Below are 23,173 nucleotides of genomic sequence, written 5' to 3'. Positions count from 1 at the left end.
AATTTAACTTAATTTAATCAATCGGGTACATTTATTTTTACACGTATTTCCAAATTAATCTCATTAAGGTATTAGTATTCTAGTAATGTACCATTTTGCCCTCAAATTTTTGGCCGTTCACCACTTACTGTAATGCTCTTGGGCAAAGTCAGAGAATGTTGAGCATGCAAATTTGGATTATGGCATTATCAGGTGCAAGAGGGAAGCATAAGAGTCATGTACGCCAGACCACAGGAAAACCCTGCTGATAGTAGTATTAAAGTAGCAGTAAGGAGTTCTGTTCTAAAACTAGCTAGCCACACTTAAACACAACCACACTTGGATTGGAACGAGTGAATTTCACGACTATTGAGTGAAACCTTATTACCGCAAAAGGTCCATGACTGCAAAGGGCACCTGGTCAGTGATTCAGTGCCATTTTCCACTTTAATGTTCATCAATTTGACTTTTATTTAAAAAAGGGGTGGGATACTCCTACTACTAATTACAAAGTCTCCAGATCCACCAGGGAAGCTGTTTTCCGTCTCTGAAGTATATTGAGCTGCAGAAACAGAGGAAAAAAATAGGAAAATGAATGATTCAATTTCACTCCTTTCATTTAGATCAGTCATTTCAGATCATTAAGCCTCAAACCCAGACCCATTCACATGGCTTATTAACACAATTCTCATGCAATCCAATAAGGGTTTACCATAGAGCCTAAGATACTGCCTTGGAATCGAAGGTAGTGTCTTACGAATTCTTACGAAAGGTTATTTGAGCTCAGACGCAGATCAAATTTCACCTCCGACTCCAAATGTATATTGGATTAGAATCGCAGACTGCTCCTACAAGTTAAAGAGACAAACAGGCTGATGTGCTTATTGAGTTGGCACAGTCCCATATGTGTACACCCTCTCTAATCAACTAAGCACAGCTCAAGACACTGGCAACAGGGGCTGGACAAGAGGGCTCTGGCAATACAGCACAGTCCAAATGGACCTCTGAATCAGGGTACATGTTGATACGGGCCCGTGCCTCCCCTAGGAAGCAGTGCAGTGTTTGGGTACAGGCAGTGTGAGCCCTACCTGCTGCGAGGCCGTGGCCGCTCTCTGCTCAGCTTGAGACAGGCGCCTCTGCAGACGGCCGTTCTTCTCCTGGTACTCCGCCACCTGCCGCTCATACTGCCTCACAACAACAACAACAACAAGTCAGACACATGGACACAGAATACAGCAGGGTGACTTCAGACTACAGTGCGCTGCCTCAGCCTTCCATTCATGAGCTGTGCCCTCTGAGCGCCATGCTGACACTTCCCGCCTCACGCCGACACAAAAACATGTTTAGAGGTAGGAGGTCCAACTTCTACACATTCATCTTATTATTATAAAACTGATGCCATTATTTACCCCGCCAATACTTTAAAAGGACAAAAAGTTCCAGGGACAAAGAAAATGCTAATTTTTTCTATTCTTTGAGACACATTTTCTTGCACAGGCAAGACTGAATGTCACCCAACATTTTCACAACTTTCAAATGGCATCACTGTGGTGATTACAAACCAGGGATATTTTTAACAGAAATATGTTGGTGGACTTAGTTACACTCATCTAGAATAGTGACAAAGAAATGCCATCTGTACATGGGCTGCAATCGCTGCAATATCCCCCCACCCCCCTCCCCTACATTATGCCAATTCTGCATACCTTTCCTGCATTCACCAATATTCATGCAACCTCAAGGTTATATTTCTCTGGCACAATTGTGGCAAAGTTCATTGAAAATTATTGTGACGAGACTAAAGGAAATTGTGCAGTTTGTGATCCCCAACATGTCCTTGTCCATTCAAAACTGTCTAAATTGATGCATTTCATTCATTACATGCAACTTTAAACAAAGACTGCCATTTCACAGCCAATACATGTATCTACCATGAGTTGCAATGGTTTTCCTAGTTTGACTTTCCTGATACTCTTCACTTAACATTCAAATGTATTTGTTGATCATGTCTTAAACTGGTATTTAATGCTTGCCTCCAGGATCTTTTCATGGTCTGATTCCAGCTGAATATCAAGTTCTTGAGAACGCTGTTTTTGTCTCTGAAGTTCACTCCTAAAACAGAAATAAATGTGACAATAGTGTTTCAATGAAGAGCAAATCAGTGCAACATAAAATATGATGTCCCTTCCCAGCCACAACACCAACACACTGGCTGTGTAATAGAGACCCATGCATGGTGTGCAAATGTGTTGGTGGTAGCCTTGCCTGAGGCTGCTGAGCTTGCACTCGAAGGCCTCGGCTAGTTTCTTAGCCTCCTCTTTCCAGCGGTTGGTGGTCTTCTGCTGGGCCAGCAGCAGGCGGGTGAGGTCGGAACTGGAGCTCTGCCGGCTCTCCTCCAGCTCCCGCAGCCGCGCGTCCAGCCCCTGCTCCTTCACAGAGAACTCCTGCTCCATGTGGGACACCTATCAACGACACACACACACACACACACACAGCAGGGCTAAATCAGTGCGCAGTTGATGGCTTTTATTTAGTTCTTCTGAAATGAATACTAGACCACACCAAGGGAATGAAAATAAGTTTTTTCCAATATATAAATAAATGTGTTCATTATACCTTATGAACATTCGGAAATACATTTTGTATGATCGACAGCTATCTTTTCGTGTCCAGAGAAAAGGAACATTGATGTTAAAAAACTGTTCCTGGTGGGCACTTGAAGTAGACCATTGCTGGAGTCATGCCGGAGGCACATATATTGAGCTTGAGTGAGACACACACACACACACACACACACACACACACACACACACACACACACACACACACACACACACACACACACACACACACACACACACCTGCTGCTTGGCCTTCCTTTGGACCATCAGGCTGGCTTTGCGTTGCTCCTCCATGTCCTTGCGTAGCTGCTGGTTCTCTTGCTGAAGCTGCAGCCGTTCCTCGCTGATGGTACCGCAGTCGTCCCGCGCACCCACCAGCGCAGCCTGCATACGCCGCACCTCATCCTGGCACCGGGACAGCTCCTCTGTGTAACTACACACACACACACACACACAGACACAGACACAAACACACACACTTGTTCAACACTTCAGTCCTGGAGATATCTTTAAGGTTCCACTGCATGGGAGTTCCAGTCCTCAAAGGAGAATAAACGCGATCAAAAGCCTGCACACTGTGAAGTCCTTTGTAGAGACAGTCAGAAACACCATACTACCCATGTGAACTGCAATCATACAACACCCATTTATGCCCTACTAAATGGTAAATGGACTGCATTTATTGAGTTTTTTTTTTCTCATAGAGCACTCAATGCGCTTTAGATGTTAATGCCGCAGACATCTACCCATACACACACCGAATTGTCAGAAGCTACTAAACTCACTCCACGTCCATCTTCTTCATCTTGGTCTGTGTACTCTGGAGGGTGAGGTGCATGTCGTCCTTTAGTCGCTCAGCGTTCAGGCACCGCTGATGGAGGACCTCCATTTTACGGAACTCTGGCTCACCACTTCGCCCTTCTTTGTACATCTACAACACACACACACACACACACACACACACACACACACACACACACACACACACACACACACACACACACACACACACACACACACACACACACACACACACACACACACACACACACACACACACACACACACACTTCAGTCAAACTACCGTCAAATGTGCTCTAGGTCAGTTTGTGAACAGGTCACCATCGACAGCCTAGACCAACATCCATCTTGTGCTTACCTTCTCCAGTTCCTCCTCCACCGCTTTCCTCTCCCGGTGGGACCGCTCGATTTGAGACTCTTTATCCGCGCATTCCTGTTAGCAGCCAATAAGGACACACTATAAGTGGCCAAGACCCCCCGGAATTCACAAACACACCTGATATACATTCCTGTCATGAAGCTGATGTTACTGAAAGGTGTGGTGTGTTCTCTGTAACTGCAATGGATAGCACTGGTCCTCTTGCAAACTGAACATACCAGCTGGAGAGCAGACAGCTCCTCTGCCATGCGGTGGATCTGGACGTTACACTGCTTCCTGACATTCTCCACCTGAAACACAAGGCCGTCACCAGTCGAGGGAAAGACGAATGTTCAAAGAATCCTGAATGGAACTGGTTCAAAAACCCGTCCTCTGTTGGTGGACAAGGGCCATCAGAGGAGGTGGTGTAACCTCTTCTTTAGTATGCCCTCTACACTAACATTTGCATGACGTCAGGCTGAGTGGACAAATCAAAGACTGTGTGGCTTCATAGACATTGAGAATATAATTATATACACATTCTGGCTGTTTTTTATGAAAACTTGGTGGAGGGGATGTAGCATTGACAAGAGCGGCCCTTTTGGACTTGATGAAAGTCTGCACTGTAATAGCTTTTAAAGCTTTATGATCTACTGCTGTCAGGCATTCCAGACATATCTCTCTGTCAATGGTACAAGCGCTTCTTTGCATGAATGCCATCAGCATGGAAATCCCTACTAGGTGAAGACCACCATCCTGATTCATGGTGGTTCTGGGACTACTACTCCTACAACTCCAAACGCCTGCAAGAAGATGCTTGTACCATTCATCAGTGTGAAATTTCAGTCTTACACAAAGACTCATTAATATGCCCATATTTACTGTGGTCACAAGTCTGCTTCCCATTTACAGATCTCCATAAAAGCTCCTATGTAGCAATATCTACATAAAAAGCACTTTGCAAAAGAAACTAATTAAGCTGTACTTACTCATCAACACAGTGACTAAGGTCTCCATTCTGTATTGCTTTTGGTGCAGATATATCACCAACTACTAATCTTACATAGCCCGGATACCAGCCCGAACTCCACCCACAACATTTATGGTCAGGGAGATTCAGTCTGGCTTTGTGCATATTGGGGAGAGGGTATCAGAAGTCAGGATTCGGGCGTACCAATCAAATTGTCAGGGCGGGCTTTATACGATGATGGACAGATGACCAACCAACGCTTGAGTTGATTAGATAGATAGATTATAAATCGAACCAAGATGGCGGCGTCTTGGGAGCTTAGTGGGACTTTTTTATGTCTACATTGACTCGGTTAGTTGTGTATGTGCAACATGAATGTTGCCGAGGATTGTAGGTCTTAACTGAAGCGCTCTAGACCATTATTGATAGGTTATTGCTAACGCTTAGACAAAAATTCCATTGAAACACACAGTAGCTAGCTAGCCTTGCTGCTAATAAGTACGTGAGCAGGCATATCTCACAGATATTGACAGTGCATTCATTTTGAAAGAGGAACAGAGAAACGCGATCAAGGCATTTGTCGATCGAAAATACGTTTTTGCCGTCCTTCCTACGGGATCCGGTAAAAGTTTTAATGTATCAGATGGTCATACTATGTTGCTCTGATTAGTTGTAGGTATCCAATTGAGCGACGAGGAATGTTTTTTTTCCTGGTTCGGTTAAACACGGCCCATAATTACAGCCCAATGGCTCAGCATCAGACTCATATTCTGACTAGAATTATGAGTGTGACATCGTCAGGCTTAATCTTACAGTAAACCCTAACATATTCTCAGTTTTGACAAATTTAATTGTATCTGCCAATCTAAAAAACATACAGAAAAACAAACAAACAACCTTAATGCACTTAATGACAGCCCACTTGTGCACATGCCTGCATCAACACAGATGTGCACAAGTGGGCTGCCATCCAAATGTGGTTTCTTATCAAATGCAAATGCAGAGCAGACACAGACCTCCTTGCGGGTTCTCACGGCGGCATCCTGCACCAGCTGTTTCATCGCTTCCTTCATCTTCTCCAGCTCCTCCGTCTTCTGTTTCTCCCGCAACTGAACCTGAGGTCAGAGAACAGTCGTGCTAAGGACACGAGTTCAAGTCCTATCTTTGCATACAGTTTCATACAGTCTGCGATGATTGTTCATTTCATAACTTTACCTTTGCCATAAACTCAGTCACAGTAGAAGTTTGCAGGAAATAATTAAGCCTTTGCAAAACTTCCCATAGATAAACAAATCAAATGGACAAACAGCTATAGATCAATTTTATGAATAAGCATCTATTTTGGGACCATTTGCTTTTACCTAGTCCATATATCGATATATAAATAAATGTTACTTGCACCATTTCGATCATCTATAAATTAAGTATAAATGAAGTGTTATCTGTTAAGCTGAAAACTAAGATATAAATCTTAATTGCGTCTACGCTGTTTTCCATCACAGTTAAAACTAGTCATTTCATCATCCCTTTGCTCACCTGCTCTTTCTGCAGCGAGGCCTCCTCGGCCAGCTGGATGGAGTCGCGCACCTTGTCGTAGGCCTCGTACTTCTCCTCCTCCAGCGTGGAGCAGCGGCCCTGCAGCTCGCCCACCTGCCGCTCCCATGTCACCCGCTCCCGCCGCACCTGCTCCGCCTCCTGCGTCGCTGCCTTCAGCCTGCCAACGGGGCATGCAGGCAGGTGAGGACGCGACTCAGAGAGCACACAACGGACAACATACAACTCACCGCCAGCCATATGGTGGCTAAAAAAAAGCACTGCAGGCTTTTTAAACAGTTGTCCTATGAGGGTGGGCAATGTCAGGGGAGGTCTCAACATGGAGTAATTACATCATTAAGCCGTCACGTCAAGTCCCCAGAGTCAGGGGCGATGTACATGTTGGCAGGTGGAGGGGGGGCACATACCTGCTCTCCAGTTGCCCTAGAGCAGTCTGGAGTTGCTGGAGCCGGCGGTCTGACGCATCCTCTCTGCCATGTGCCTCGGTGGCATCTTCCTCCTGAATAAGCGAGCGGGTGAGCGAACACACACACACAAACACACACACACACACACACACACACACACACACACACACACACACAAAATTAACCTTGGTCAGGTTCAATTCACAGATTAAGACCATTGTGACACACACAATTAATGTGGATATGCATATCTACATGCACATTAACACTACTATAAAACACACACAAAAAAACACTTGAATCCAACATGCTAGGCAAGCCTGAGTGGCAGGTTCCAGGACAGGCTCTCTGGCCTGCCTCCAGCCCCGGCTGAGCAGCACGGAGCTGTGGCCTGTGGAGGTGAGGGTGGAGGGAGTGCGGCGGCCGTGTGCAGTCTCCCACCTTTCTCTGCATCTGCTCCTGAACGTTCTGCAAGAGGCGTGTCATTTCCTCCACTTTGCCAGCGGCTGTACGCAGGTCCAGCTTCGCCTGCCTTAGGTAGAGTGAATCGGGGCCATAAGGAAGCTTTTTACTGGAAACTTCCAGTTTGTTTGCGATCAAAAGCATGTTTCTCTATTGGTATGACTAGCTCCTCAGTTTCTCTGCAAACTTTAGACAAGGAGAGAGGCTCTATTGTTGTGACAACAAACAAACTGTTCATGGATTGTACCTAAATTACATTTGCTTTTCACTGAATGTCATTCATATTCAGGATGTTCACATTGGGTTAGATTTTACTGGTTCAAGAATCTTTCACTAAGGTTCTGACATTTATTTGTCTGATCAAAAATGGCCTTAAATGCTTACATGGGTGGAACTGTGAATCTGTGCAAATGACTGAATAGTAGGGGTGAGGGGTCATTAAAGCCCTCTGAGAAATCATACTGAGTATCATGTTAAATAGACAAGAAAGAAGTAAGCATGTCATTTTAATTATTAGCAGATGATGTAGATTTATTTATCAGAACATTCCTAAATATGTTTCAAGTTATTAAACATCCAGGCACAACACATAAGTTTAAGAGTAATGCTTTAACAAAGAATAATTTTCTTTAAATAAGCATTTCTGTTTGCCATAGTATATCGAGTACATCCTCACCCAATTCAACTTTATTACCTGAGACACTTGCATATGACTGAAGTCACGACAGTGATGCTTGGCTGGGTCAGGATGACCTGTGACTATGTGGCCTTTGCTGGGCCTGTGTGGGATAAGCACCTCTCTGGGGACAGGCGCACTGCTGGCAGGCTTACCTGAGCTGGCCACGCACCTCCTCCAGCTCTGTGCTCTGCTCCGTCACGGTCTTCACGAACTGCTGGTTTGTCTGGGTTTGGCACGAGAGACACAAATTCCGCTGAGACATGACTACACAGACCCAGGTCAAGCATCAAACACACACACACACACATCACACGTCACAACACAGGGGGCCGAGGGGCAGATGATCACTGAGACGCGAGAGAAGGGAGAGACGCAAAAAAAGTGTAGGACCAAAAAAAGAAAAAAGAAAAAGAACAAGGCAGGACAGAGAACCCGAGACAAGAGAGGAGCGACTGAGCTGGAGAGGACCCCACCCCTCGGCTGTCGTCAAGTATTCATCAGGGGAGGGGATAGGGTTTCCACTCGCCTGCTGCCCTGGGGGAGGAGCCTGGGCCCTGGGGAGGACGCTCAGGTGAACAGTGACTGACGTGCGGAAGAGCGGTAACTCGCAGTGTGTCGACACGCCGCGCCACCTTAAGCAGCATGAGGGATTACCAGTCGTCTAAGGGCATTACGTAATATCGGACTTAGGGCCAGACTTAGGCGACGAGGCCTCTGTGTTTAACAAGAGACAGAGGAGGATTTAGGCTGCTCTAACACACATACACTTGCACTTACAAACAATCTACCTCATGAACAGGGCTCAGTTAAACAAGTTATATAATGCACAGATATTATACTGATGAATATATGGCCACACTTTAGCACTGAGTAATTTGTGGTACCTACAGCAGCACATTACATTAAATGCTCCTTCAGTCTAATTCTAAACAGGTATACCATTTACTAGCCCACTAGAAGTTTACTGACCATGTCTCAAATGAGTGCCCTCTAGCGGTAACTTGAGGATATTACGCCTTCCCATTGTGTGCAAGATGGTTGAAAGCATTGAGAACATACAATTTAAATTGAACATTTACCAATAGGCATCATTTAGAGAGAGCATACAGTATCTTACCAACTCAAGCTTCTGATTCACGCTTTGAAGTTTCTGTAAATGCTGCTGGACTTGGACTAGTTGGTTCTAGTAGGTAGACAAAAGAACATAACAAACACAAACAGCATGAGAATAACACAGTAAGCCGAGAGCTAACAGACTTCAGTCAAAGTGCATTAGCCATGTGCTTTTAGAGGAAATGTATTCATGTGTGGTGTAATGCATGATTGGGCTGGGGGGAAATACACAAGAGTCTCAAATATATATTTAGCGAGTGAAATTATTAGCATATTCACATGCTCTAAAAAGTAATATTCTTATGAATGGTAAATACATGCCAAAAACTAACTTGAAAGTTGTATTTAAACAATCCTAATTTTGACTCATGGGCCCATAATATTGTGAACTAGCGCCCTCCAGTGACCATAAAATATAACAGCAGCTCAGAGGATGGAATGAAACCGCATGGATAGAATATTTCTCATTTGACAGATGAAGTAAAACAAGTGCATGGGATTTACTTTGACTCAAATATATTTCTGTGCTGTCCTTGAACAATGAGTGGAAAGTGAACAGATCCAGTACAATACGAGCTCACATTTCCTTTGTTGCAGCCTAATCAACAAAGCACATTTCTGTGCACTTTCCACAGACCACCAGACTCGCAAGCTAATAGACAGAGAGATAGCAAGCACAAAAGAGAGAGCATGAAAAAGTGAAAGAACATGAAATAAAGAAAGAAAGAAAGAAAGAGAGAGAGACAGTCTTATAGCCTCACCCTAAGTTGTTGGTGCTGGGCACCCTGCGCCTGGCCATCAGTCACAGAGCTCTGATGCAGCTTCTGCAGCCTCTCCAGCTCCTGCACAGCTGTCTGCCACATCTCCATAGCCCACTGCTTCTCCTGCAGAAACACCAACACACACACACATGCACAGACACACACACATGCACAGACACACACAAACACACACACACAACAGTTTGACAGGTATACACATCACTGCACACAGACACACAAATACAGGTAGCTCTAGAAGTCAACAAAAGCCCATCCTCTGGGGCATGGACTGACGGTTAAGACAGATATATATAAGAAGAAGCAAGCAACAAGCCTGGCTATGCAAGACAATAAATCACCCCAGCCTAGTTTTCCAGAGGGATTACAGTGACTGATTACAGTAAATATACAAATAATTGATTCGGGAGCGCTTGAAACCCTGGGATAGTTGGACTACTGGATGTTTTATGAGGATAAGGATGCTATGAGGATGACACTCACTGCTCATATGCTGCTACCCTAATCTGAATCCAGTGGAAAAGTCCAGTATGAAAATTGTGCACAAATTAAAAAAATTAAACCGGTTCAATAATTTTCTTGACAACTCTGATTTACATCACTCTTCAAACTGCCTGCAACTGCCAAAAGCCCCTCAACAGCCCTCTTGTTCTGCAACGATTCTTTTTTAAATAACAATGGATTGTTCAGGAAAACAGAAGGAGAATGGTTAAAGACTGGCAAAGGAGACAAGGGAAGTTATTATAAAACCATTTTATCCATTTTATAAAACTTCCATTTTATAAAACTTTTTTCTTTTGAAGTAGACTAACTGATGTGTAAATGTCACTCAGATGGTAGATTAGAGAGTTCCCATGCACTCACATTGCCTGAATGTTCCAGCTGTTCCTTTAGGCTCTTCAGGATCACGTCGTCGGCCACCGACTCCCCATCCAAGCTGGACCCCACCGGCAACGTCTGGAGCTGTTTCTCCACTGATGCACGAAGCTCCGAATGCAGACTTCACCCCATAAAAAACAAACACACATTATAAAATGACATCGCAGGCTGTAGGGAGATCAATAACTACTACTTTTCAGAATGTACACAGGGACACAGTTATTTTAAGGCTATGCCAAACTTTTGAATTAAGTAGGGATGCACCAATACCATTATCAGGTACCGGGCCCACACTGCGTTCACATACTTCGATACCTGCTACCACAGATACCACTTCATGGCAACATTACATTAAACTCAAGGCTGCGGAGGTATTCTGGCATTTTTTTGCAGCCCGATCAGATTTGCCTTCCGGAAACAGTTGGGTAGGAGACATTGATAGAACACCAGCAGAAGTAATCATTTACTCAGTATCATTACACAAATGTAAGTACTTGTACTAAAAAAAAAGGCATTGGTGCGTCCCTAAAATTAACAAAATATTTACTTTGAAATTTAAGAAAAAATATTGCATGCACAAGCCATTAGAGATATCCATAGTCAGCTGAGAGCCTTTTGATTTGTTCCCCCCACATTTAATTTTCACAAAGTTCCCCACTGTAACCCTTCCCAACATCATGCACCATCTATCAGTATCAATATCAGGTTACAGTGTTTAATTAATGTTAGTACATATCAACAACTAGAATACTGAACACACCGCGTTACTTTTCTCACAATAAAGTAGCCATTCCTCATCAAAACAGTTAGATAAAATATGTGCTGTCGGAAAAAAAAAATAACTAAAATAATAAAAGACCATGCCAGATAAGTTAGTCCTCCTTTTGTCTGCTGATGCATACTGCCATGACCAATATAGCAGACTTTTTGCTTCAATGATTAGTGGTTTTCTCTTTTTTATACCGTTCATTTTCTTGAATGACTGTCTCAAGTTTCACTTTGATGTCAGCCATCTGCCTCTGTGATAAAAAAAAAGAAACAAATAAAAAGAAATCACCAATGGAAAAGCTTTCATTGCCATCCCTTGCACGACAGAATGCTTAGCAAACAAAACTGACAAAATATAGTGATAAACTAAATAAATGGTTGCACCTGATAGAGCTGCAGTTGCCTGGTCATGTCATCGATGTGGCGGTCATACTCTGCTATGAGTGGAGCCATGATGCTGCAACAGATATCGGAAAACGTGGTCATGCTTGTGTCCTTTCAATGGGACTCAGGCAAGGACACACAAAGGCTGTATCACTCACCTCCTGTCCATTGACAAGGGACCAAGAGAGTCCAAGCCCATGTATTCGCCATGCTTTAGGGGGAAATGAATCATTTTAGAGACTGTACACAAATATAGTTCCGTAACTGATAAGACTGGATACGTCTGTGTTTAATTTGTCCCTCCAGTGGGCATATGGAAGGCTGTCAGTTGTGGCTCCTGACTACAGTGTTTGTTTGGTGGACTTGGGCTTAACCAAAATGAAAAGAGAAATACCTGTGGATACATTGCTGGAGAGATCCTGGTACCCACTGGATCCTGGTACCCACTGCCAGCAGATTGCCTGGGACCTGGGAAATGCATAGAGAAAATCAACCGTGTGCCCTCACACTAACCATACAAATATATAAAGACAGATCATGGAATCATGTCTGTTCACAATGTCACTGCCAACCCCAAGATGCAATGCTGAACGACAGCACACTCTTAAATCTAGCACTAAAGAGTTGTAGGTGATGACAAGTCACCTTTCACTTGTCTGTAATTCATATTATAAGCCTCAAATGAAAAATCCATACCTTGATCTTGTCGAAATTCGTTTTCTGCTGACATCCTGCAACCTGTATTACAACAAATGCTTTCTTTAAAATGTGCTGGCGCTAGCTAACTAGCGGATAACGTTAATCCAGCAATCAAATCACCACTAGGAAACGAACAAGCAGGCATTCAAACGGTTCAACAGCATTATTTATCAAAATGACTGAAATATCACACTTGTTAAAATCCTTGGTTAATTTGGTATTCAGTTACAAAACCTTGGCTAAATTAAAATGACTTGGACAAGGTCGTGTGGAAGTCGTGATTGAACAGTGGCTATTGCTAACGTCAGCTGTGTGTAGCACCCTAGATACTGAGTAGACCTCTTGCCAATTTCCTCCGTAGCATACCAACTAGCTACATAACGACAGGTAAAACCAATAACAACAACGCCGCCTCTTCAGGGAAATAAGATGTTAGCTGGCTTGCTCGCGTTGTACTGTTGTGTAGCAATAGCCTTCTAGAAAACATTCAACAAGTAATTCAAGCAAGTAACGTAAGCAATTGACAGAATGTGAGGAAAATGGCAATATCACGGTTATAGTAGTCAGAATTTAGGTCATATCCCATCCACATTATTATCGTTAGAATTTCGTATTAGCTAGCGTACAAGCTAACTTACTTATCTATTCTAAATGGATAGCTAGCTGGGGTAAAGTAGACGTCCAATACCAAAGACGAACCCTGCCTTTGCCCCACCGCAATTTAGGACTTGACGGAAATGCGGCGAGACTGCATCTTATTAGACAGATACCTCATAAGGTTAGTCAATACATACTGGTTTTGGTTTGCAGCCAGACTGGTGTCTCATAACTAACGTTATGCTATCAAACATTAGCTTACAGCAGAGACAGATGATGCACTTTTTTGTTATTGTTAATACACGTTATTCTCCAACAAATTAGCCCGATATTACATTAAAATAACAAAGTTGACGTTTGATATTTACAGTTAAGTTACATAGTGTCTTGCAAACCAGTGTTCACTTTAGGTTTAATCCTTCCGCCATCGAGTTTGAAGTGATAAGACTGGACCAATCAAAATCGCACAAATCGACGCCGTGCGTCTGGAAGTTGACTCACGCACATAGCATAGGCTGGTTTTTGGTCAATCCCATGATCTGAGCTATAACAAGATGTGAATACTTTTGAAAAGAAGTAGGCTACTCTTCAATTTAAAGATGGCGTTGTTACCTTTGTGTGAATCTTAAGGTATGTCATTTTTGCATGGAGGATACAGTTGAACTTTGTTTTGACACGAGATGGGTTTGCGCGTGAATTACGGGTCCATAGAACACGAGCAGTAGACTGCGAACCATACCCCCTTTTATAGTTTTATGACTATGATTGTCTCCTTGTGAAATAAAACTAGAACAAGATATTTGCCTGTAACAGATTCTTCTCGCCTTGGAACTGAGTAAGTAGAAGCAGACTTTTTAATTTAGCCTACCTGGACCTCTCTGAACGGTTCAGACTGATATATGTCAGGCTACTCCTGGAATTGTGAATGTATTGTAGGCCTAGTTGAGATCTGTTCTATCTTAAGTCATGAAATGCTAATGATTACAAATATCTGTAGATATTTGTGCTTGTATTTCCCCCCAGATATAAGCAGATGGAGTATCACATTGAGAATACTTGGGACAGTTTACCTGTTAACCATGATCCAGTAAAGATTCGATTTTCCCCTGGCGAAGGCGGCTTACGGATGGAAGTTTCAGCTCCCTTCTTCAACGATCCTCCAGCTCCACCTGGCCCCTCTGGGCAACCTTTCCCTGGACTGTGGGATTATGAAGGTGTGGAAATCGACTGAGTGGAAGTAAATTACCTACTAGAATTGAGCCAGTACTCAGTAGTGTTCTCTCCTTTTTCAATCGTCCAATGCTTTGTTTATTAAAATGATAGTTATATTTGATTTCTAAGTGACTGTTAAATTAATTTTATCTACTCATAAGAACATATAATATCCAATGTTTTTTTTGGTACAGTGGTGGAATCATTCTTCTTGAACAGCTTCAATGAGAAGTACCTTGAGGTGGAAGTGTGCCCGTAAGTCCAATACATTCTAGAAACACTGAATTTTGCTTATGTTGTGTAAAAGAGATGTGTGTTCAAGAGATGTGAGGCTGTAGTGGTGTTATAAGTGCGTTTTCTTTTAATCTGTTTTTGACAGACATGGCCAGCACTTGATACTCCTGTTGTCTGGGAAACACAATGCCTTTCAGGTATGCCACACAGACAATGAAGAGAATCCAGTTCTGTTACAAATGACTTTTTTGAAATGTATTAATTTAATTATTTTCTTTACCCTTTTTTTTTTGTAAAGCAAGCACTGCCTCTGGCATTCAGTGCCACAATCGATGGAGATAGATGGAGCGGTGAAGCACTCCTGCCTTGGAGATATTTCCCACCAGGTGTAGACAAGATGAACTCCTACGCCATTCATGGGTCTGGGGGCTCTAGGATCTATGAGTCTTTATACCCAGTACCCAGGGTAGATCTTGTGGAGGGCCAAGGACCAGACTTGTAAGTATGCCTAAGTGGCTTCCCTTTTATGCTCACCATAAAATGCACTTTTCTGTGTCAGATGTTTATTGAAGCAATGATGCATGAGAGGCAGGAGCATCTCCTAATACTGTTATTGGCGTTGTTGCCAAGTAGAAGACCTTAAACGTCTTAACAGTAGCATGTTTTAAAAATCAGTTGTCTTGAGTGTTATTGCCTTTATAGCACCGGAAATATTCAATATGAATGACCTGCTTTGACTTAAAACAGTTAAACAGTGCATGCCAGCTAGGATTTGATAAGCAAGCATGCGTTAGTTCCATCACAACTCCCTTGGTTAGTATGGTAATTTAATTCTGCTTGTGTCCATCTCATAGCCACCGACTTGAATACTTCCAGTCCTTCAGCCTGCAGAGTATCATGGGTGACGAATGGGTACAGCCTGAATCTGACCTTTGGGAGGGAAAACGCTGACTGATTGAGTCCCGAAGCTACAGTCACAAGTTCAAAGGGCTAATTCCTTATTACAGTATTGATAACTGTGTTATCAATATAATGAGAATATAAACTGTTTATTATAGCTTGTAAATTTATATTGCATTAATGGTATGACTCTGAAAAATATTACCCAATTTTTTAATCAGATAAATACAGTTTACTATATAACATACACAAATAACATAAATTCGCAGTGGTGATAAGTAAAGATTTAATCGGTGGATCAGGATAAGTGCAAGTGGCTGACAAAATTGCAGCTCTTAAGCAATTAACACATTTAAATAGGGATGCACCGATATGGAAATTCTTGGCCGATACCGATACCGATGTTCAAAACAACAATATAGCCGATACCGATACCGATATTTGTTTATTTTGTTTTTGTTGTTATTCATTCACCCTTTTGTGCCAGGAAAATAATGAAATCATTATCTAAAAAGCAATGTGTTAAATTATGTCAGCCCTTTATCACTCTTAATTTTGAATGAGCACAAATTCAATCAGATTTATGAAACAATCTTTAGTTTAATTAAACTTTATTTAATATAATATCACCAGGCATCAAGACATCATTTCAACTGTAAACAGATGCTTGCAATGCAGCCTTACAAAACACAAGCATAAACCCTTATGGAATGTCATATAAATTCAAGATTAAAACGAATATAATACAATATTTTTCTTTAAAAACTGCCTGCCATAAACATCGGCCAGTACCATCGGTGAAAGTCAAGTTTATTACCGATAGGCCGATAACATTAAAAGAGGCAAACATCGGCCGATACCGATGTACGGCCGATGCATCGGTGCATCCCTACATTTAAAGCATTTGTTGCTTTTCCAACCATTTTTAAATATGTGTTTCTTGTATAAACGTCTTTGTACGTGCATGTTCAATCACTGATTTCACATACCAACTACCAACCATAAAATAACAAGTGTAATTCTATAATTTATTTAAATATGTCTACCACCTGTCTTTGGAAACAATCTGGTAAATTGTACAAAATCAGAGAATTGCATTTAGGCATGAACAGTAAAAAAAATTAAATGGAAACAGATGCAGTTTTAGTATAGCATATGCTCTGTCAAACTGTCAAAAAGGACCACTCAGTTTGTACAGCACATCTGCCCATCTGATGACACCTGTCCAAAGTACAGTGCTTGATGATCAGAGTGGTGCTTTTTGGCACCCCTACCATAAAATAATGACGTGTAATCATATGCAATTACAATGCGCAGTGTGCGCAATGTTCAGAAAAGAAAAATAACCAATTTTGCCACTATTTAAGTTATGTCCAACTTTCCCTCAGTAGTAACTCTCTTTTCCCTGCCTTATACCTCCAAATGGACTCAGGCACATTCCTATGTGTATTTAGTTTTTATTCCAATCTCTTCTCAGCCTTATGAAGACCCCAGTCCTTATCATGCTCTTGCTACTGCATCAGAAAGAAAGAAAAAAAAAACACTTTGCTCATCCGAGACATGGGCCATCGATTTTTTTTATTGTGTGGCTTGTAATCCGTTATTGAGCCCTATCCATTTTAATTGGTCCTCCTGCTTTGAAATCCGACAGTGATTAGACCTTGAGAACTCTCCCCATAAGCCCCTCATTATGGCTCAGCGTGGCTGTGCTGAGGAGTGGAGGCAAGCGAGTTTGTAATTCTCTGTGTCTCCACAGCCATATTGAAAGAATGGTGCCATCACATCAGAGATGCCGTGGTGATGTCGAGCTCATGGGGTGTGATTAGTCTTGAAGAGGGAACCCAAAGATCAGGTGGCTTAACTAGTTTCATAACTACTTAAAGGAAAGAAAAAAAAACATCCATGTTGGTTGACTCCTTATAAAAGGACATCATTAAAACATTTTATCATGACCTTGAAGAAAAGGTTTAAAGCATAAATAGCCATCACTTTCATAATATCTAGCTTTGGTTAAAAATTCAACAAGGCCCAACAAATATGCACTTATTTAATTCCAGTACTACCCAAGGTCTACAGTGCAAACACAACCAGTATCGGCTGACCGTGTCCCTCTGTCCAGTACTATCACCCACTCTAATTTGGAGACGGGAGTTATCCAGTTGACCACAAAACAGCCAACACACTGCTTAAGCCCCTTATAGACACCTAATAAGACACAACATGGACATTTAATTACTCTCTGCTGGCAGTGGTAAGAATGTTAACTGCTGCATCTAATGACTCCAACCTTACCAACTTTATTGACTCCCCTGACACTAATGTTGATAGGCAGGGCTTTGTTGACCTGTTATTGATACAGATGCTAATGGTTAGAGAAGGCTGTCATGTTGAGGCATGTGAGGGCTGTGCGTGCGGGATGTGTTTTGTCTGGAGGCGTGCATGAGACTTTTGATCCAGTCTTGTGATGAGATGTCAATTGTGGTTAATGAGTGGATGTCTGAAGATGAGGCATTTTGAATGGTCGATTTTTATCTTTCTTTGAATCTATAGTGTGTAGCCATACTTTGTGAATGCATACCGACCCATGATTCAAAGTTGTGTGAATGATAAGTGGTTGTATTCGCACACCACCCTGTACATGCACTCAATTAGAAGTCGGTAGTACTCCATGTTAATGCAATTCTGCTCCATTTAGCCATGAGAAATGGCAAATTACCTAATTAGGCACACCAAAGTCAATAAGAACTACTATTATTATTATTAGCTGAAAATAATCATTTGTATAAATAATTTATGCATGACAATAATGATGCAGGGCTATTAAAACTGGCAGCATAGGTGGTGAAATTATGACTTTAATGAATTAAGCCTGTGAAAAGAGAACTAAATTAGCATTATTGAAAATGAATTAAGGCGAAGTCAGCCGTTAAAAAAAAGGCAATTGTGCTCTGCCTCCTTCATACAGAGAAATAATTCATAACTGTTACGCTAATTGATTCCATTATGTCCATAGCGTGACACTTCAGTCATTACTGTTTTTCTTCCTTTCATATTATAAAGGTGGTGTGGTGTTTGTTCAAGCACGGCTTCAATCATTGTAATAATAATCAAATCACTCAAATGACTTAGCAGAGGCATTTTGACGTGCCTTTCATTGTAGGCCATGTGATAGTATGAATAAATGAAGAGCTTTCTTCACATGAAGGTAGCTGTTTAAAAAAAAAAAATATTTTGTATAAATGTATGAAGCATTTAATTTCTTTGCTAATCCATAAACTTCAATAGTGTCATATATCTGCAGAGACATCAATTCAATTCAATTTTATTTGTAAAGCGCCATAACAATACAATTGCCTCTAGGCGCTTAACAGAGCCCAGAGCCTATAAACCCCCTTAATGCATGCATAATGGCAACAGGGGCAAGGAATAACTCCCTGTTAGGCAGGAAGAAACCTTAGGCAGAACCACGGCACATAAGGGGGGACCCATCTGCTTGAGGTCGGCCGGGTGGAGACAGAAAGGTGGGAAGGGGGGAAGGGGGAGGGTTGTGTGGCAGAAGGGGAAAGGAAGCAACAGGGGTTATACACAGCCAGCATTTGGTCGCTGGACATAGTATGTATACAGACATCCAGTGGTAAATACATGATACAGGCAAGACCAGATCATCAGGCAAAATATCTGAAAGTAATATGCCACAGAAATAAGAAGACTGAAGCTCAATGACAGGGACTACTTTTAAAAGCTACACTGACTGAGAGGGTGGCACTGCAGCAGTCATGGTCACAGTGTAACAGTGGCATCTGCTCTATACAGTGTTATCCACCCATAACAATAACAGTTGTTTTCGGTTGAACAGGCATGTTTGCTCTGCCTTGTCTCTGTCTTATGATGGTACTTCTTAATTAGGTGAAAATGATTTGTTATTGCTGACTACAACTTATTGTCAAGACACCATCTCTCGCTTTCAGAAACTGCCTTTTACCTTCGTCCTTTTAATCATTTTTTTGCAATAAGGTCACATGGATGGATTATTTCTTGACTGAATGCCCATTTTTTTGTTGTTTTAACAGAATAGGACAATGTTTGTGAGGCTTTTCCAACTGTAAAGAAACCTGCTAACAGATGTCATTTTTAGCAGTCCTAAATGCTTGCCGCAGACCAGCCTTAAATTGGTGACCTTTCTCAGTCAAAATGTTTTTGTTTTCCGAATTTTAGCTTTTTTTGTGGGCAAAGTCCTCATTATTGGTTACTTAAATAAGAACCATCAGTCACCATTCCTTGCATTTTGTGTATGCGTTTTCCAGTTTCCAATAGAAGAACAAACTAGCCAAATAGTGCACCAATAAAATACTGCTATTTACATGGATTACACCTATTCCACAAGGAAAGTTTTCACACAATGTAAATCTTTAGCTATTAAGCCCTATTTGTTTGTTTAAACCAATCATTAAAAGCTATTTCGGAAATTGATAAGCAGGGCTCAATAAATTCTCTTTCTTTTAATGATCAAGTATTCAATAACCATTAACGGTTCCAATTACCTGTCCAATTACCTAATCAGGTTTGATTGTCTAATGAAGAGAAAGTCTGCAAGTAAAGTGGTGTGCACCCTGTGGAGTTATTTCAACTCTGGACAAAATTCGTAATAGGTACAAATTTCTTTCTAGACTTCTTTGATGGTTGAAAATGTCAACACCGCACCTCAGAATCACCAGCATCTCACAAGTAGTCCCTAAATGACTCTTTACACCTCTTTTGCTCCTGCCACCGCTACAGACAATCACAATAACAAGGCACCCTGAATCTTTGCACGTAACCCAAAGCACAGTGATGACATGGCTAACAACAAGGAGTTGCCTTTGTGGGTGAGATGTGTACAGAAAACACCCCAGCAAAGAATCTGGTTCACTCACTCCTCTAACCGTGACCTTTGCCCTTGTTCTATTTGGGGGGTGTATGCCCTGCCCTGGTGGTAGCACTGAGGACCAGAGTGTGTTTGTGTGTGTGGGTTGGTGCTTTTGTTCTTGGGATCTGTTAAAATAAAGCTTATGTAAACTACTACAATCTGTTTACACTCCGCCAACATGCAGTCACTACTGAATGGCACATCTCTATGAGCAGAGTGGGTGGAAGAGATGCTCGAAGCTTCAGAGAGGATGTCTCCACGTACTGTTGCAGATTGCTCTTCTTCACGCTGTTATGCCATGATGTGGCTACATCAAGCATCTCTTATGATGTATGACTGTGAAACACTGGCTTAGACGGAGTGTGGCTCTGGCAGCCATCAGCTTTCAATCACATTACAGTTACACATTTGCCTCTCTATCAGTAAAACTCACAATGGCTCACCGTCCGTGTCTATCTGTCCTCGGTCTGTCCCAAGGTACCTTTAGAGGATATGTTGTATGGGTGCTAAATAAGATGTGACTGGGAAAAGGGCAGAAAGAAGCGAACGTGAAGGGGATGTCTTTTTGTTCACCTTCTATTTGCAGCTGGGTATTGTCTTTTTGTCAGCAGTGGCTGGGCTGAGCAAAAGTTTACACACAAACGCCGAACGAGAGAGATTATTGAGCTGCCAGGGTTATTCTGAGCCGCCACTCAAAGTCAACTGAAAAAGAGTACAGATAAAATCCTGTCATGCTCGGGCCCAATTAACTGGATTTTACTGGATGGAAGAGATAATGCCACTTTGTATGCATTCCCTCTCTCTCTCTTCTCTCTCTTTCACTGCCTCCCACCCTTGTCTGCGCTCTACTGTGGAATATTAACGTCCATGAGAGTACTGTCACCGCTTTAAGTCCAAGTGGCCCATTCTCTGATCCAACTTTGTGACATACAGAGAAATTTTGCGGACGGAAAACCTGTCAGCACAAATCAATGTCACAAGTGCATTGCCCAAATTATGGCAACTTTGCAGGCATTTTTTGTCATAAATACGTAATCGCTGTCACTGAAACAAAAGCAATCATATCCCTAAGCATCTACACACCATGGCTAAGCCTGATCTTTACGTAAACAGCACGTCAGAAGTACAGCAGTGTAGCTTGAGTGGATCTCGTGAGAGAGCCACAAACAACCCAGCATTGTGTTGCTTGGAGACAGCGAGGCCTTTGCCAGCAAGCTGTGGGAAGAGGCAGGCCTTTTTTGCTCGAGAGGAAGTGTGGGCTTCAGTAGGCTAATCCCTCTTTCCTTCCACAGCAGCCTTCCTCCCCATAATCAACATATGCAGAGAGCGGCAGAGGCTGTGCTGATAACAGTTTAGCACAATTCACAGTTGCGATGCCTGAAATATATCACCGTCTTGGGTTAATAAAATGTCACCCAGGAGCAGGCTTCAGTCAAATTGAAAGGTTAACTGATGCAGAATATAAATGGACTCTATAAGTAAAGTGTGTGGAGTCTGGAGCTCTGTCTCGGGTGGTTTTTCAACTCATTTTTCACTTTTTTATCGCACAGCTGAGATGTAAGTAATGCAGATGACAAAGGCATGAAAGGCATGTGCGCATGCGCGCATAGACACTGAGGGGAGGGGCAAGTGGTGGCTTTGATGCTGCTGTTCTAATCATATCCTGTGGATAATCTGATTTTCATATTTTATCAGAAGAGAGGATTTTCCCTCTTGCTCGCTATCCTTCTCACCACCCGCTTGCACTATCTCTTATGATCCCTCTCTTCAACTGCCTTTCTTGCTTTCCTGCCTAAGGGAAATTGCTCTTCTCACACTACCATGCCTGCTGTACTCTTTAAAAAAAAAAAAAAAAAAATGTTTTTACTTACTAACCGTCAACCGCCTTTCTTTTGACAGCAACAACAAGCTGTTAAGTGGTTTAAGGTTTCTCCTAAAACACACACACACACACACACAAACACGGTGAAGACATAAAGTACAGACCTGTGTGGTTGAGTATTGTACACTTTCTTGTGCTGTAAGACCACAGAAGCGTAACTAATACCCAAAAGCTCAATCCCCTGATGTATTTACACCATTTTACAAGCACCTACCTGATGCCTGTGAGTGCACTGGGTTGCTGACTTCAAAGTGAAATAACAAATGAACCTTCAACCACTCGGAGCAATATGTGCCGAGGTGGGATGAGAGCAGAATGAACCCGAGTGCTGTAAAGTTTTCTATTACAGTGCTTCTGCTGCGGCTGAGGCACCCCAGTATTCATCTCTGACATAGCCATTAGAAGGTCAATGGAAATGGAGCCTTCAGGTTATGAAAAAAGGAAACAAAGGGAGCCAATTAAAGACTGACATTAATGTAATTTGTCCTCTAATGAGAGCTTCATTAAATATTTCCACTCTCCCCGCCCCCCTCACTTTTTGCCTGTTTATTGTCGGGGCAAGGGACTGAACTCACACACAACTCAGGGTCTGAATCACAGTCGCATTACCTCCCATAGCTAACATCAGAGCTCCCCAGCTGCCCCACGGACCACTGCTGCCGGGGCTCCAGGCAGACAAGAGACACTCAGCTTGAGAACTCAGCCTGCTGTGAACTGGAATAAAAGAGTGAGCTCAAATGACAGTTGAAAAGGTAATGGGGTCAACTAAATGGCCTACTGGCTTTTGTGGCAGAAGCACTTCAAGTTAGATCATATACAGTCAATTACTGCTAATAACTGTCATTTAAAACAGCTTTTAAGCAATGCACAAAAAATCTTACCCTGAGAACATTTACTTGAGAAAGAATCAGCATCAACATTGCCTAGAGAACTCATAATTGTGGGGGGTCAGGTCTGAAGCAGGTCAGTTGCTGAGTCAACAAAGTTCT

The 23,173-nt window shown here is 42.3% G+C and overlaps 2 protein-coding genes across 2 annotated transcripts; one reads left to right on the top strand and one right to left on the bottom strand.

Moving 5' to 3' along the window:
- Positions 1 to 446: 446 nt before the first annotated feature.
- sclt1 (sodium channel and clathrin linker 1) lies at positions 447 to 13,455 on the bottom strand. The gene is made up of 22 exons (XM_080836572.1): positions 13,419 to 13,455; positions 12,451 to 12,492; positions 12,149 to 12,222; positions 11,913 to 11,965; positions 11,755 to 11,827; positions 11,566 to 11,621; positions 10,588 to 10,723; positions 9,706 to 9,828; positions 8,949 to 9,014; positions 7,984 to 8,054; positions 7,132 to 7,222; positions 6,691 to 6,782; positions 6,266 to 6,443; positions 5,746 to 5,844; positions 3,999 to 4,070; positions 3,760 to 3,834; positions 3,386 to 3,531; positions 2,841 to 3,033; positions 2,245 to 2,441; positions 2,013 to 2,091; positions 1,068 to 1,163; positions 447 to 541 (listed from the first exon to the last, which is right to left on the bottom strand). The coding sequence occupies exons 2-22, from the start codon at positions 12,482 to 12,484 to the stop codon at positions 485 to 487; spliced, it is 2,061 nt and encodes a 686-aa protein (XP_080692698.1). The 5' UTR covers positions 12,485 to 12,492; positions 13,419 to 13,455; the 3' UTR covers positions 447 to 484.
- A 628-nt stretch (positions 13,456 to 14,083) lies between these two features.
- cUnh4orf33 (chromosome Un C4orf33 homolog) lies at positions 14,084 to 15,579 on the top strand (the record flags this gene model as incomplete). Its single annotated transcript, XM_080836943.1, has 5 exons — positions 14,084 to 14,264; positions 14,457 to 14,517; positions 14,642 to 14,693; positions 14,795 to 14,994; positions 15,351 to 15,579. The coding sequence occupies 5 exons, from the start codon at positions 14,084 to 14,086 to the stop codon at positions 15,445 to 15,447; spliced, it is 591 nt and encodes a 196-aa protein (XP_080693069.1). The 3' UTR covers positions 15,448 to 15,579.
- Positions 15,580 to 23,173: the final 7,594 nt, after the last annotated feature.

This window comes from Sprattus sprattus (assembly GCF_963457725.1).
Source record: "Sprattus sprattus genome assembly, chromosome: 4".
NCBI lineage: Eukaryota > Metazoa > Chordata > Actinopteri > Clupeiformes > Clupeidae > Sprattus > Sprattus sprattus.
The sequence above is the reverse complement of the archived record's forward strand: the minus strand, read 5'-3'. Positions and strand labels throughout refer to the sequence as shown.